At 42.4% G+C, this 16,932-nt stretch overlaps 1 protein-coding gene across 4 annotated transcripts in view; it reads right to left on the reverse strand.

The window, feature by feature from the left end:
* Positions 1-15,594, reverse strand: part of phf14 (PHD finger protein 14) — a 123,969-nt gene extending 108,375 nt beyond the window's left edge. For all 4 annotated transcript variants that reach the window (XM_018695439.2, XM_018695438.2, XM_018695440.2 and 1 more), the window contains exons 1-2: positions 15,484-15,594; positions 12,117-12,227 (exon numbers count right to left, since the gene is read on the reverse strand). In XM_018695439.2, the coding sequence (XP_018550955.1) occupies positions 12,117-12,227; position 15,484 (112 nt within the window). In that variant the 5' untranslated portion in view covers positions 15,485-15,594. The remainder of the gene's footprint in view (positions 1-12,116; positions 12,228-15,483) is intronic.
* Positions 15,595-16,932: the final 1,338 nt, after the last annotated feature.

A 16,932-nucleotide genomic window follows, 5' to 3' on the forward strand; every position in this document is an offset into this window, starting at 1 on the left:
CTAAGATAGTAATATGAGGAATTAATTTAAATACTCGCCGTGGAACCATACTACCATATACTGACCATGTCTACGCTTAACTATAGAAGTTAGACATAATTCTTTTCACATATTAGAATCAAATGACCATGCTGTGGAGGATCTCCAGGCATGCTTGGACTGCACAGATTGGGATGTATTCAGGACTGCCACCAACAGTCTGGATGAGTATATAGAGGCTGTGACCTCATTTATCAACTTCTGTGAGGACTGCTGTATACAAACACACACCAGGGTGAGTTATAACAATGACAAACCCTGGTTCACAGTCAAACTGACAGCTGAGGCTGGAGAAGGAGGAAGCGTTTAGGAGTGGGGACAGAGACAGGTTGAGGGAGTCAAAGTACAGGTTCAGCTATACTCTGTACAACACCAGTTCTCAGCAGGTGACTCTGCTTCTGTCTGGAGAGGGCTCAGACAGATCACTAACTGCAAGCCCAAAGTCCCCCACTCCACAAACGACTCATGCCTGGCCAACAGCCTGAATGAGTTCTACTGCCGCTTTAAAAGACAGTGCGACAGTCCTGACACCATCCCCCATGACACCATCCACCAGCCCCACTACACCAGCCTCTCACCCTCCCCCAGCACAGCAGGGGTCAGGGCCTCTCCAAAGCTGCACACCTTAGAGACACCTTAGAGAGACGTCAACAGACTCTTTAAGAGACAGAACCCCCGCAAGGCAGCCAGGCCAGACTCAGTCTCTCCATCCACCCTTAAGCACTGTGCTGATCAGCTGTTTTATTCATGTGCACACACACACAGTGTTCACTGACATCTTCAACACCTCACTGGAGACAAGCCATGTGCCAGCCTGCTTCAACGCCTCCACCATCATCTCTGTCCCCAAAAAACCAAGGATCACAAAACTTAATGAGTACAGACCTGTTGCCCTGACCTCTTTGGTAATGAAGTAATTTGAGTGCCTTGTGCTGTCCCACCTCAAATCCTTTACCAACCCACTCCTGGACCCCCTGCAGTTTGCCCACAGAGCCAACAGGTCTGTAGACGATGCAGTCAACATGGCCCTCCTTCATCCTGTAGCACCTGGACTCCCCAGGAACCTATGCCAGGATCCTGTTTGTGGACTTCAGCTCCGCCTTTAACACCATCATTCCAGCACTGCTACAGGACAAGACCTTCCAGCTGAGTGTGCCTGACTCCATCTGCAGGTGGATCACTAACTTCCTGTCAGACAGGAGGTAGCATGTGAAACTGGGAAAACACATCTCTGACTCTCGGACCATCAGCACCGATTCCCCTCAAGACTGTGTTCTCTCCCCTCTACTCTTCTCCCTGTACACCAACTGCTGCACCTCCAATCACCAATCTGTGATGAGTCTGCCTACAGGAGGGAGATTGATCAGCTGGTTATGTGGTGCAGTGAAAACAACCCGAAGCTCAACTGGAGACCTGGCTTCCGGGAGAATCCACCTGGGTCCTGCGTTTCATGTGTTACCACCGCAGCCTCAGCCGCTGGGATTCCAGCCAAGTCTGCAGCTGCAGCAACTCACAGTAGGCTGCTCTTAACATTCTGCTCGTGACAAGGGTTGATGATAAATTAAGTAAACTTTAATTTCTGCCATTGATAGACATCTCAAAATTTAATACAAATAGATTATAGTTACAGACTATAACGATTTGCTTCCACCATCTCACCCTGCTCATTTTGCGTACTGTTAGTTCATCATGCTAGTTTGATCATCCTTACATTTCTGTTTATATTTTATTTCACATATTTTCACTCCATATATCTTCACCTTAGTAATCAAGCATTTATGCTACATATATTTTTGGCATGGCGTGTGAGGCCAATTGTAAATCCATATCTCCACTGCAAAGTGACGTCACATCTCCGTGTTCTCTGCATACTGGCTTGGCTGCTTGCTGCTGTTTGTGTGAGCATTTTAAACCTTTAGAAAGTCACTGTTATGTGTATTCACGATTTAAGCTTAGTGTGTGATTTACGAAGTTAATGCATGTTGTTGACAAATTGATTGCTCTGTCGTAAATAATCCTCCCAGTCTAGTAGGGGCGGTAATGTACCCTCTAATAGACATTAGCCACAGTAGAAAAAGAATAGATGCTATGGCTCACTTAGCTATATGATAACTGTCGAAAAATTGCATGCAATAGGGTAACAGATACGCTTATTATAAAGGTCTGTTGGCGTGTTGTGGTTGCTGCATGTCCCAGTAGTCATTAATTCGCCCTGAGTGTGGGTAGATTTGTCAGCGTAGTCTGGAGGATCTAGCCTGCCTTAGAGCCTCTGTGCTAGTCTATTAGCTTAACTACCTGATACACTAGCGGCTGTTTACCACAGCTAAGACGATTGTAACTGTGTGTGGTGGTCCAACACCCACACCCACTGTCACTTAAAGAGTGAAGTGGCCTTTGTTAAATGATGAAACATTAAATGCTTAAAAAACTTGTTAGAGTCCACAAGTGGATGGTGTCGAAAAATAGCAACTGTCAAACGTACTACCACTCCAGTAAAATCTCCTGTCTGAGCAGATAAGAAATGAGAATTCCTTGCATGCTTTACATCTCAGAAAGTATGTGTAATTAAGATTTGCTAAACATGATTTTAAATTGTTGATAACTCTGTGTTTACGATGTTAAGTTAGATAAAGCGCTTGGATTACTGGATTGAAACCCCCCGGTGGGGATTTGTGCTGAATAACTTGAAATATCTCAGAACTACTCCGCTGTAGGAGCACGCGTTCGAGGCCACCGCGTCTCATGCTCTGTTGTTTGAAAGGTTAAAGGCTTTCACAGAGAAACTTTTCCTTCAGTGTTTTGAGTGTGAATAATCGACTTCCTTAGAAGCAAAAGAGGTCTTTCACTGGGCGGTGTTAAGGCCGCCATTGCTAACGTCCCCCCTTCTTGCCACAATACAATATTGTTTCAATGGACAGACAATGTTTGTGATGTATCACAAAGTCTGCTACAATTTTGATTCGCCAACCCTAAACGTCTGAAAGTCAGTCCAAATTATCAGTCTTTTATTACACACGATATCTGCCAACGGTAGCTTTGCTGGCAGGAAGGCTAGTCCTAGTCCTCTCGCCCGAGCACTAGTGTGTGAAGGCCCTATTGTAATCGTAGGAATTATTATTATTCCTGTGACACTAAAATTGCATTTTTGAGGGCCTAAACATGCTCAGAAACTCATGAAACTTTGTACACGCATCAGACCTGGTGAAATTGACATCTGATGGGGTCTCGTTCATTGGCGCTGTAAAATGGCTCCATAGCGCCCCTCTGGACCTGACGAAGTGTGGGTGTGGACACTAGGCAGGCTGAAGTACTCTGCTCAGTGCAGGCAGTCTCTCTCTGCAGTTTGTCTGGCTTGGATGCCCAGCACATTGTGTGGGGGACTGTTTGGGGCCTGGTTTTCTTTGTTTAGTGGATTATGTTGGTTTGACTCTAGGTTCTCGCATCCACACACTCATACACACACATTCGGCCACCTCACTTGCAGACACGCATCCATAATACACTACTGATTACTGACTCCCTTTTTCTGAGTTGTTTAATAAATTTCTTTGTTAAAAAGTTATGCCTGGTGTGGTCTCCACCTTTTTGTCTGGTTCCCTGACTATGGAACGTGACAAAATGGGGGCTCGTCCAAAGCTAAGGCTGTGTACTAGTGTGGTTTTGGTGGAGAGTTACACAGTGATCTGATAAGTGCAGAGCTTTAGTTTGGTACTGGTTCATCTAGGTTGGAGATAAACTGGTAAATGTTAATTGTGGCAAAGTTTTCAGTGGTGTTCCCCTGTTAGGTGTAGCAGCAGTCACTAATAGAGGGGCTGGTGCAGTTTGTTTTTTTTTTTTTTTGCCTTTACTGTTTTGGGTGGTACCCTGGGAGAGCCCTTGGCGAACCCAGCAATGCCACTGAAAATTAGGGTTGAGTATATCTAGTTTATGGTTAGGCGATTAGTAAAGGGGGGACCCAGTGTTTGAGCCACTTGTTGTTGTTTGTTTATCTCTGTTGAAGTGTCTAGGTTACTAGATTTGGGTTTAGATATGGCTACTACTGTAGATGAGTTTATTGAGTCTCCTTCATGTGAAGTTTTGGAACAATGTACAAAGGAACAGCTGCTCAAACTAGCACAACATTATGCACTCATCGTGGATGCAAGGCGCACAAAGGAAACCATCATGAGTATTGTGAAGACAAATTTCCAAGAGGAAGGAGTTCTGAAGACAGAGGATGGTAAGAGTGGTATTTCTACTTCTGTGCCTTGGCTAACCTTTGAACAGCAAAAGGAATTATTAATGATGAAATTGGAACATGAACAACAACTGGAAAAAATGAAGTACAAGAAGGAACAAATGAAACTGGAAGTGGAGCAGCAGAAATTGGGTCTGATTAAAGCAGGGGCGCTACCTGCTGATGCTGGTAAGGAGGGTGCAACTGTTGATCATTTTGATGTCAATAAAAATTTAAGGTTGGTGCCAAAGTATGATGAAAGGGATGTAGAGACATTTTTTTCACTGTTTGAACGTGTGGCTGATGTTAGAGGTTGGCCTGATGAGGAGCGAACACTAATGTTGCAGTGCGTCTTCACAGGAAAGGCCAGGAGGTGTATTCCGCTATGTCAGCGAAAGATTGCAAGGTCTACACAAAGGTAAAAGATGCTGTGCTAAAAGCTTATGAGCTTGTGGCTGAAGCATACCACCAAAAGTTCAGAAGCTGGAAAAAAATGGGAAAACAAACGTGGAATTTGCAAGGGGTTTGGGACTACATTTTAATTGTTGGTGTAAGGCAGCTGAGGTCGAGACCTTTCCAACTCTATGTGATCTGATACTTGTAGAACAATTTAAACAGGCTGTACCAGATCACTTGCCACTTACATCACTGAACGTAAAGTCACCACTCCCAGTGAAGCAGCAGTTACAGCTGATGAATATGTGTTAACTCATAAACGCATTTTTGGGGAGCGATTGTATGGGGAAAAACCCCACTTAAATGGTGACAAACCGCAGAGGATGAATGGGCCTCCATGTATGGAGCCACAACTTTATGGTAAAGGGGGACTGGATGTGTGTCATTACTGTCGCCAAAAGGGTCACTGAAAAAAATAGTGTCCTGTGCTGGCTGGGAAAGGTAAATCTGCTCAGGTTAAATCAGCTGGGTTGGTAGCACCAGTACATAGACCTGTTACCTCAGTTGGAGTTGGTGGCACCTTTTGACATGAAAATTCAAACAAGGGACACCCCTGAAGCTGATTTGTGTTATCAGATATTCATCTCTGATGGTTCTGAGAAGTTAAAGGGTGGGTACAAAGGAAGTCTCAGTTAAAGTGTTGAGAGATTCAGGAGCAATGTTCCCTCTAAGCTGCGCACCTGCGCAATCGCGCACTGCTCCCGCTTTCTCCACGCATAGCAAAACTATGTAGCGCATAAAATTACAGTGTGCGACAGTATGCTGATGTTGCTCACAGTGGTGAATCTCAGGAGTGTGTGCTCAGCACATGAAATTGGTACATCGTCAGGCATGCACACTTTTGAAATTTTGCCTTTTTCTCCACAGTCAGACACAGGGAGTTGTGTGCCCTGTAGAGGTTTGGTGCCTCAAACCCTTTTTGTTCCGTGCATAAGATGTTTTTATCTTGTGGTTTCTTTCAGGAGGTGGAAATTGCTGTGCGGGCCGAACTTCCAGTGAGGGGAGTTGACATCATCTTGGGTAATGATCTAGTACCTGATGGTTGTATGTGGACGGATGATGTAAGACCTGTTTTGACACCTAGAGTTCAAGATTCAGTCCAGGTTGAGCAGCAACCGCTGCCATGTCCTTCTGTTTCAGCTCCTCTAGGGGGTGCTGTTACATCTCCAGTATCAATGCATCCAGAGCAGACAGATCTTTCATGTTGTTCCTCTCTAAATCCTGCACCAGGTCCCACTGTGGCACTGAAGGGGGTGCAGCAGCAGGCGAAGGAGGGGGAGGAAGCAGCCTCGGTGGTGTGTGCAGTGACTCACGTCATGGCTACAGCGTTGTCTGACAGTGGGGTAACTAGGGACCTAGCAAAAGTTTTGTTCTTTGCTGTGCCAAATGATCTTTGTGTTTCTCGTGCAGACCTGGTGCAGGAACAGAAAAAGGATCCATCTCTGAAAGACCTGTATGAGTTGGTGGTGCCTGCCTGTCAGGTGGGAAACATTAGACAGGGTTATCTACTCCAGGATGACCTGCTGTTGAGGGTTTGGGCTCCTCATGGTGATGGGGTTGGTGGGGATCCCATTGTGCAAGTGGTACTACCTGACAAATTTCGAATGTTGGTGATTCAGACAGCACGTGATAATATTGCAGGTCATATGGGGGTCAAAAAGACTTACCATCGGGTGCTACAGCATTTTTTCTGGCCCCGTGTGAAACGTGATGTCTCCAAATATATAAAGATATGTCATACTTGTCAGGTTACCAGTAAACCAAATCGGTCTTTAAAACCAGCACCTTTGTGTCCAATTGCTGCAGCGAGTCAGCCTTTTGATCATTTGATAGTGGACTGTGTAGGACCTCTTCCTCGGTCCAAATCTGGTTGCTCCTATTTGCTAACAATAATGTGTCAGTCCACTAGATATCTGGCTGCTTATCCATTGCGGTCAGTCACTACAAACTCTGTGTTGAAGGCTATTAGTGAGTTTATATCTGTGTTTGGAATTCCAAAAGTTACAAACAGATCAAGGGTCAAATTTTACTTCTCCACTGTTCTCCCAGGTTCTTAAACAACTTAATGTAACCCATAATATGTCTTCAGCATACCATCCACAAAGTCAAGGGGCACTCGAACGTTTTCATCAGCATTTGAAATCATTGCTGTGTGGTTTCAGAGCAAAATTACCTGATCGAGATGCCAAATAAGAGAAAGTCAGTCAAGGTTTGTCATGTAAATTTGCTTAAACCATATTTTGCATGTGATAACAATGTTGCTCAAGATAGCCCTGTTTTGGTGGCTGGTACTGGACTGGAGGAAGAGATGTATGGTGATGTGGTGTTACAACCCTGTCTCAAAAATTCTGAAACTTTGGCCAGGTTAGATTCACAGCTTGGACAACTGGATGAGACTAAACGAAAACAACTAGTTGGGATTATTCAAGGGTATCCAGGTCTGTTCTCTGATACCCCTACATGTACCAACTTAATAGAGCATGATGTGGATGTGGGGGATGCAAAGCCCATCACTCAACAGTTCTATCAGGTTAATCCTGAAAAGCGACATCTACTGGATTCAGAGGTAGATTATATGCTTGAAAACGGTCTTGCTGTTCCTTCCACCTCCAGCTGGTCGTCTCCCTGTATCCTGGTCCGAAAGCCTGATTCTACATTTAGGCCATGCACTGACTTTAGGAAGGTTAATGCTGCAACAAAACCTGATTCTTTCCCTCTGCCTCGGATGGATGTATAGATCTGGTGGGGTCTGCCAAGTACGTTAGCAAGTTTGATCTTCTTAAAGGATACTGGTAGGTTCCGCTCTCTGCCAGAGCATGGGAAATCTGCTCATTTGTAACTCCATCTGGCTTGTATTCATACACAGTTATGGCGTTTGGGCTGCGCAACACTCCAGCCACCTTTTAAAGATTGATGAATAAGGTGGTGTGGGGCTGGAGGGTTGGGCAGTCTATTTGGATGATGTTGTCATTTTTAGTGATACATGGGAAGACCATTTAGTAAAGGTTTTGTTTGACAGGCTTCTTTGGGCACGGCTGATAGTCAATCTGGCAATATGCAAATTTGCCAAAGCCACTGTGACCTATTTGGGGAGGGTGGTTGGGCAAGGAGAAGTGCGTACAATTCAGGAAAAGGTCAGAGCTATACAGGAGTTCCCTGTTCCAACCACAAAGCAGGAATTGTTCCTTTTCCTAGGAATGGCTGGTGGTTATAGGGAGGTTTGTCCTAATTTTGCTTCAGTGAGTGCTCCTCTGACTGATTTGTTGAAAGATGATGTTAAATATGTCTGGTCTCCCATCTGTCAACAGGCTTTCACACAGTTGAAAGAACTGTTGTCATCGGCTCCAGTGCTTGCAGGTCCCCAGCTGGACCATCCCTTCACGTTGAAGGTGGATTCCAGTGATGCTGGGACTGCAGGTGCTGTGTTACTGCAGGTGGATGAGAAGAGGGTTGAAAACCCAGTCAATTACTTCTCTAAGAAGTTTAAAGGGTACCAGCATCATTACTCAGTTATAGAGAAAGAAGCACTGGCTTTGGTTCTAGCTCTGCAACATTTTGATGTTTATATTGGGTCAGGTTCCCAGTTGGTTGTTTATACGGACCATAACCCTTTGACTGTTTTGCGGTCATTGCAAAATCCTAATCAAAGGTTGATGCAGTGGGCATTATTTTTGCAGCCGTATCATTTAGATATCCGTCACATTAAGGGCAAAGACAATAGGGTGGCAGATACTTTGTCCGTGCACCCGTGTTATAACATGTCCCTTATGTGCCTGTTCTGTGTTCCTCTCCTCTCCTGTTTTCAGGCCGCGGTCTCATTCTCATGTTCTCTTAAAGTTGCTTGTTCTGGATCCAAAGTTGCTGGGTCATGGGAAGGGTGAGTGTTGGTGAGATAATGGGGGGAGAGGGGATTTTCTGTGTGACCTGCTATGATGTTCCTTTGGACAGTTTATATTGATATGATGTTCCAGTTAACTAGTCTAATTATGATAGGAGTAATGTGTGTTTGGTACTTTTGCTGTTTTGTTGTATCTCACCGGGTCAGAGTTGGTACCTCTGTCTTATTCGGGGGGTGTGACAGATGGAGGAGATCCCTCCCAGTCCTGGTGGTGTCTGCTAAGGATCATCAGGCTGGATGGCTGGCACCTGGCGAAGTGTGGGTGTGGACACTAGGCAGGCTGAAGTACTCTGCTCAGTGCAGGCAGTCTCTCTCTGCAGTTTGTCTGGCTTGGATCTCCAGCACATTGTGTAGGGGACTGTTTGGGGCCTGGTTTTCTTTGTTTAGTGGATTATGTTGGTTTGACTCTAGGTTCTCGCATCCACACACTCATACACACACATTCGGCCACCTCACTTGCAAACATGCATCCATAATACACTACTGATTACTGACTCCCTTTTTCTGAGTTTTTTAATAAATTTCTTTGTTAAAAAGTTATGCCTGGTGTGGTCTCCACCTTTTTGTCTGGTTCCATGACTATGGAATGTGACACACCCACATGTCAATATTCACAAAAAGTTATAGCGGCACCTACTGGCAACAGGAAATGACATGTTTTAGACTTGACATCCTGTTACTTGCAGGTTGACATGATCCACTTTAGATTTGGTCAGGAAAGCCTTAAGGACTTCATGATGCCATATTGTGAAAATTTTGATGTTGAAGGGTATGTCTGTGGCGAATTTTGATGTTTCACCATTAGCTAGGAAGTTGATTAACTCATGCATACTTTGTCTGATCTGCCCCAAATTTCACAGGTTTGACAACAGGCCTGTCCTGAACACATCTACATTCCAATATACAGATATAATCATAGCACCACCTATTGGCAACAGGAAATTATGTGTTTTATCTGAGTAGGTTGATGTGATTAACCTCAAATGTGGTCAGACAAGCATTAAGATCATAATGGTGCTGAATTCTGAAGAAAGTGAGTCTTCATGGGATGCCCTTGCTGTGTCGCAATTGTGAATTTTGATGCTTCGCCATTAAACAGGAAGTTGTCACTCCCACATGCACTGTGCAATCTGCCCCACACTTCACGTTTGCTAAGTGTCACGGCCTGAACACATCTACATGCCAATATTCAGGTATAGTCATAGCACCACCCGATGGGGGCAGTAAGGGACTTCTGACTCATACTTTCTATGTCTGGCGGTCACGCAGTTGCAGAACTGCGCCATACGACCTGCAGGGACCCCCTGGCCACAGGTCCCCCAACAGGTGCGGGGTGCAAGGGCCAGTTCAACACTGCTTGCAGCTTTAACTGAGATTAATATTATGAGTCCTCTTCAATGGTGACTTGCAATAAGAACTTATTGTGCATTTATCAGAAAGTATTCATACCCCTCCATTTTGGTCAGATTCCATTATTTTGGGGTCTTAAGGTCCCTTTCATATGGAGAGGCGACCACTGCATCTGTGGACCAATTAACAGGATCCTTTGACCCAGAGCAACCTCCGGTAGTCTGTGTGATTGTGATGTCTTTATATGTGGTGCGAAAGCTCAGAAAAATCAACCGCCTTCAAAAAAAATTACACTGCTTTTCACCACGTAATATTTGCATTTTTTGTGATAGTACTCATAACAAAAACAAAATAAATTGCCACGCAAATTAATCACATGAAAAAATCGCCCCCACTGTGAAAAGACCCTCATGCTAAAATCAAAAAATCTTTTTTTCCCTCTCACATTATCAAGGCTTTTCTCCCCTGATTGCTCAGTTAGGCAAGTCAGCCAGCTTCCATGTAAGAATTATGGAGGCCACTGTGGTCTTGGAAATCTTAAAATGCAGCAGAATTTCTTTGTAGCCTTCACTACATCTGTGCGACGACACAATCCTGACTGAGCTCTGCAGGCAGTTCCTTTGACCTCATGGCTGATACACATTGTCAGCTGTGAGACTTTATATAGACAGGTGTGTGCCTTTCCAGATCATTTCCAGAGAAATGGGAGGATCCTGAATTAATTTCACGTGTCATAGGAAGGGGTCTGAATACTTATGTCAATGTAATATTTCAGTTTTTTCCTTTTTAATAAATTTGCAAAATTTTCTAAAACTCTGTTTCCATTTTGTCATTATGTGGTATTGCTTGTAGAGCAGACATTAAGTTGGTGTCTAAGTCACAGCTCAGTTATCTCTCTGACACTGTCTGCCAGTTTTAACTCATCATATCACCAGTAGTTTCAGCTTTAGCTGTGTCTGTTCTCGCGACTTGCATACAGCTCTCACCTGACAGCAGAGTAGAGAGAATCGCAGCGACTCACACTGCCTGCATCGCGCTGTCACTCTGTCCTTCGTTTTCATCAAGTATTTAACTTTATGTTGGCTCTTTACTGGGCTCTACATTAGTTTTGTGGTTTGGTCATTTCAAAACAAAATCTGGTTATAAAGTTTACAGCCTCAGTCACTCTGTTGCTCCTCCAGTGCTGTGTGTGGACTGCGAGGCAGTTTTTTAAAAAAGCGTAACAACTTGTCCACTGACATTCTGCGAGTTGAATTAGGGTCTTCCTAACCGATGCATCAAATAGTCGACATTTAGGGGGCAGCCATAAAATTGACCTTATGGTATCTTCACATCTCATTCAGGAGTAAAAAGGAACCTCTAAGTTCAACAGAAATAGTGATTTGATTTATATCAAGATATATATCAATATCGATCTATAAGTCAATTTTAAACCAGATGACAATTTTTGTCATCAGACATCTGGATCTTCAGAGAAACAAGCTGAGCAAACAGCTGCTCTCAACGTCCACGTCACGTATTTCTCAGATGACCACGTCACTGAGAAATATTTCTTCTTTTTCTTGAATATGAAACTGCTTTATTCATTCAATGAGGCCTCAGGTGGATAATTCGGCTCCCAGTAAAAACCTCCTGAAGGATGAACACTGGAATCTTGACATAAAAACAAGCTGAGTATCTGGAAACAATGTGAGCTAATGTTAGCGACAGCTCGGTTATCAGCCCACAGGTCCTTATTAAACATATTTTGAACATGAAACTTCTAAAACAATAAGTCCTGCAAAGACCATTAAGCAACACTCCCACCCCCGCTTTGCTTATTTTTTTTGCAGAGGTCTGTTGCAGTCTTTTTCTTGCACCATACAGAGCAAGATGGAGCAGAGAAGAAGCACTCAGCAGAAACAGATCCATAAACATTAGTTCCGCATCATTCCTCACACCTCCACCCGATTAAAAATTGGTCAAATAAAAATTTGTCCATTCTTAAAATTAGATGTCGACTACGTTTACCGTGTTGATTAATCGACTAGTTGATTATTATTCATGCACATCCCTAATTTTATGTATAATATCACAGCGGTATATTTAATTACTAATGTAAAATTTTCTGTACTGTTTAGACTTATGGAGGCTAGTTGCTTTGAAGACCATGCTTACCTGAGGCATCTCCCACTTCAAAGTCACTGTCATCTGAGCTGTCATAATCCAAGGCATCTAAGAGAGAGGCAGCAAGTGGCTTCACCTGCCGGCGCTTCAAACTGCGGTCCACTGACAAAGGAGAATTGAAAAAAATGAAACACCAGAAAACAAAGTATGAGTAAGCTGTTATGGCCACACAGCAAGATGACAAATTTGGATTTTGTAATGCAGCAATAAGATGTACAAAACTATAAAACAATTTAAATAAAGGAAGGTAATTAGAGAAATCTTGTTATTCTTTATCATACAAAAACTGTTACATGATATCTAAAATTGATCAGTCCCACTCACTTAGAGGGAGATGTAGCCTCAACACATCAGATTGACGTTAACATGTAACAGATTGTCAAAAGGAGATTAATCAAATAAATATGAATTCTGCTATCCTCTATAAACACGTAAATAGTGCCTAATGAAAATCTCAAATTGTGTCTAAATCTCAATTATATTAGGCTGCTTTAGCTGTCAGTCAATTTAAAACTATGACTTATCCCTTCTTTAATATTTTTTTTCGATTTATCAACAGGATTAGGAGTGTTGATGTCTTAGTGAAACAGTACATGTAGGGCTGGATATTTTCAATACTGGTACCATTACCGATACCTTGACTTCGATACGGGTTCCTGAACAATACTTTTTCTATACCAGTTTTATCTACTACTGATTATGGTATGCCACTGCTGCGCTCAACTAACAGATACCATTTTCCATCTGCATTAATCCTTTGTGCTACACCATTCTGTGTAATATGGCCCACTGTTCCACTGGCATATGGCACACAAATACAGCACATCACTCATGTTCCACCCCCAGATGGCACAAACTGATTCTTGCGTGCTGCTTAGTAATAGTGCATTACTTATTATATTTGAAGCAAAACAGAATAGAAAAGCTATGACATAATGCCCATAAGTAGTTTGTTAATATTAAAGCAACAAAATCTAACTTTGCTCAGTAGCAGCACCCTCAGTTGCCATGAGTGGGGATTTAAACTTGATGAGTTCTGAGTTCAAGTGGTTAAAGGTCCAGTGTGTAACACATGGATCCATTAGCCGATAGTTAATGTACAAAAATATGTTTTCATTAGTGTAATCACCGAAATCATCGATGTGTTTTCATTTGCTCTGAATTAGCAAATGAAAACACATTTTATATCTTCATAGGGAGCCATCCTCCTCCACAGTGTCCATCATGTTGACACTATGTTTATAGTAGCCTAGAATGCACAATAAATAAACAAAACCATACAGTGGCTCCAAATGGGTCTTTTGCCACAGCCTGTCAGGCTGTTACATGTCAGCTATTACCTATAGTGTTACAGACTAACAACTAAATCTAATATACAGTGTTTCCTTTAGGGTGACTGTTACTGGGTGGCATGGTGGTATAAACTAGAAAATGCATTTCCTGCAGAAAATGCAGTGTGAATGCTGCAGCAATGCTGACGTGATGCTTAAAATAGCAGAATATATGCATAGCAAAACTGCAGAGAAAGCTGAACATTTTAAAAAGCATAAATAGTTGAAAAAAGTTTAATAAGCATTATCTAAAAAGGTTAAAACCATTTTGACAGCTGAACATCGTGGTAATCAATAAAGTTTCATTTTAACACAATGACCGGAGGAGCCTGGGATCAAACCACCAACCTTCTGATTGGCAAACGCCCATGCTGCCTGGTGCGCCACTGAGGCCCGCACTGCAGCTCATGTGGAAAATGATATATCTCCGGTACACAGATTTAAATAGCAAAATTGCTGAAAAAGTTGAACATTTTAAAAAAGCATTGACAGTTGATGAACATTTTGGTAGCTGAATGGTATTTGCAGCAGAAAGTGCGGGAGTACTCTGTAAAATTTCACTGCAGGAGCCGGGGAACTGAAACACGGCAGTGTATATTGCCCATGATCCCTGGCTTCCAGAGCCAGAGGTCGCCTAATTCAATTTAGAAGTTTCTTCTTTTTTCTTTCCTTTTGAATTTGTCGGGCCTGATTCTGGTGGTTTAGGCCACTAACTATCACTCAGTTAATGCACCTCTCGCAAGAGATTGTAATCACCAAACTCACATAGTGCAAGGCGTAGGGGGCACTGCATGGGAATGAAAGAGACACTAGTCGCCGTATTACCAGTCAGTGTACTGTCAAAATGGTTCAGATGCTGTTATTTTAAGATAAAATAGTTGCATAATGTTGCTTTAATTGTTAAACTGTCCAGCAGGCTACATTTGCAATAGATAGATCTACAGCTAGCCACACTAGCTTAGCAAAGAACAAATAAATGACAAATGATAAAAAGAGTGTCAAAGCAGCCATATTGTGATCTCTGGATATCATATATGGGGTTTACCATTATTGCAAAGTCTGCAGCCAAACCCTCACTGCAACCTAAGTGACACACAGCATCTTGAGCAGCACTAAACTGATGTAACTTCTAAGTGGGCTGTAAAGTAGAATGTTGTTTGTAAGATTTTATTTTATTTTTACTGTTTTTCTGCCTGTTCATAACTCTAACAATTCCTGCTCTACGGAGTAAGACCCCGGACAGCTCTTTTTAGTTAGTTCTTGCTCCAGATTTAAAGTAGTTCTGGTTTTCTTATTGAAAAAGTCCCAGACCTGGCAGATAACCATAACTCAATTAAACGCCAACAGGTTTAAGAGGATATATCCCAGCTGCTTTTTTGATGCTGACACTGGGACAAATAAGAGATTCATGCACATTCTTCACGTGCACTCTGTGACGAGTATTAGCAAACTGTTAGCAAACAAAGCGCACCGCTGTATTCCCGCAGCTATAAAAACACTGTGCAGTGCTGTCATGTTGTTACCAACGTATTGCTCTTTCCACCAATACCGAATCACACAGACTATTTTAACCGGACAAGCTTGACTGTACGCAGTAATTCCGTCAGCGTTAAACAACCTCATATTTATAACAGCTGCGTTAACACCTCACGTCCTTGTCTACAAAGCAAGGTAGCTAATTGTGGCTAGCATTAGCTGTAGTTATTCACTTCAAATTACGAAAATGTTACGTAAATCCCTGAGTCCGCTTCACCCAGATATAAGTACGAGAACAGCAAGGGTAAAACTAACTGACAGTAACAGACCAGAAGTGCCAAACTGCACAAACAACAGGTCAGTGTTAGCGTTGTTAGCAACACTAAGTGCTAATCACAAAACATAGCTGTGCTAGCTTAGCCGGCTAGCAGCTAATTAGCAGTAGTTCGAGACAGGAAATAATGTTCATTAATGGCTGAGCCGGCAAATTTGACTTAATAAAATCATGCTTAATATTAGAGGAAAATTGCACCGTGGAAAGCAACACTCACTTTTTGGTTCGTTTTTACTACAGGGAATGAGGCAGGTCTCCTTTCAACGGCATGTTATGTGAACAATGGAGAACACAGCGGTGACGCACAAATGACTGGATGTTGTTACCATGGGGACACTATGAAGCTACAGGATAGCCACATCAGAAATAAATTAATGGAAAAAGGAAAAAGTGGTAAATAAATACAAATAAAACTTTTAAGTATGATTTAGTATTTGAGTTTATGTACTTAATTTTCTAAATGTAATACTACATTGATGGATACATACATGTATAGTTCTATTTTTGCAAACACATAGCCTACATACAGCATCAGTACTTAGAGAGACAGTCTTCACTTACTATAGGCTGAACAGTTTCACCACCTGCTGCTCAGACCAATAATACATCATATCATTTGTCGACACTGAAAAAATAAACGAAAACGTTCCCTGCTGAAAAAATACAGTATTGCTCTATGGTGGGGGGTTTTTATGTACCACACAGTGAAATACAGCCATTGAAACTAAAGGAAAAAGGCATGAGGTGTCTCTGTAAGGTGTTACTCTATCATGAGCATCCAGAGCAGCTTCAGTGTTTATTGTCAGAGATTCACAAATTAACTGTACTGGGGGTATGAACAGCATTCTTCCAAAACATATTCCCTCGTTTGATATTTTGATGATGGTGGTGGATAGTGCTGTCTAACACATTAGTCCTAAATTGCTGAGAAAGAGGGATACTCCAGATTATAGCCAGGATACTCGTATGCAAGTAATTATGCTCAGTGACTAGCACTACTTAAACAGTTTAAAATGTTTGTAAGCAATGAAAAAAATTGAATCTGTATCATTGTGTTGTTCTCACCTGGTTGGCAGGTGAAAATTGCAGCACTTCAAAACTGTCTGTCAGCACAACAAAATCCAATAGCCTGATATCAAATACATGACATACCCATGCTTTCAGGTCTTCTTTGCTCAGAAAACTCAGTTCATGTTGAAGCAAAAATAAATGAATAAATACATAAACAAAAAATACATACAGCAGCAGAAAAGAAGGAAAATTGAGAACAAATGGTTGCTTTTAAATAAACACATTGAACACACAGTGTGTTACAATATACAAAATAAAAATTGATAAACATTTCTAAAGTTCCAGTTCAGTCATAATGTGAGCAGGAAGGTTCCAGGTTTGAACTCTGGTTCTCCTGGGGCTTTTCTGTGTGGAGTTTACATGTTCTCGCTGTGCCTACATGGGTTCTCTCCAGGTTCTTCAGTTTCCTCCCCTGAATGTGAGTGTGAATAATGGTTGTGTGTCTCTGTATGTTAGCCCTATGATAGAATGGTGATCTGTCCAGGGTGTACCCTGCCTCTTGCCTGATGTCAGCTGGCAACCCTCAGACGGTAAGTGGTATAGATAATGGATGGATGGAAAAACATTTATGAATACTCAGTGCCCACTTTTCTGG

The sequence above is a fragment of the Lates calcarifer genome, linkage group LG3 (genome assembly GCF_001640805.2).
Source record: "Lates calcarifer isolate ASB-BC8 linkage group LG3, TLL_Latcal_v3, whole genome shotgun sequence".
In the NCBI taxonomy this organism is placed as follows: Eukaryota; Metazoa; Chordata; class Actinopteri; family Centropomidae; genus Lates; species Lates calcarifer.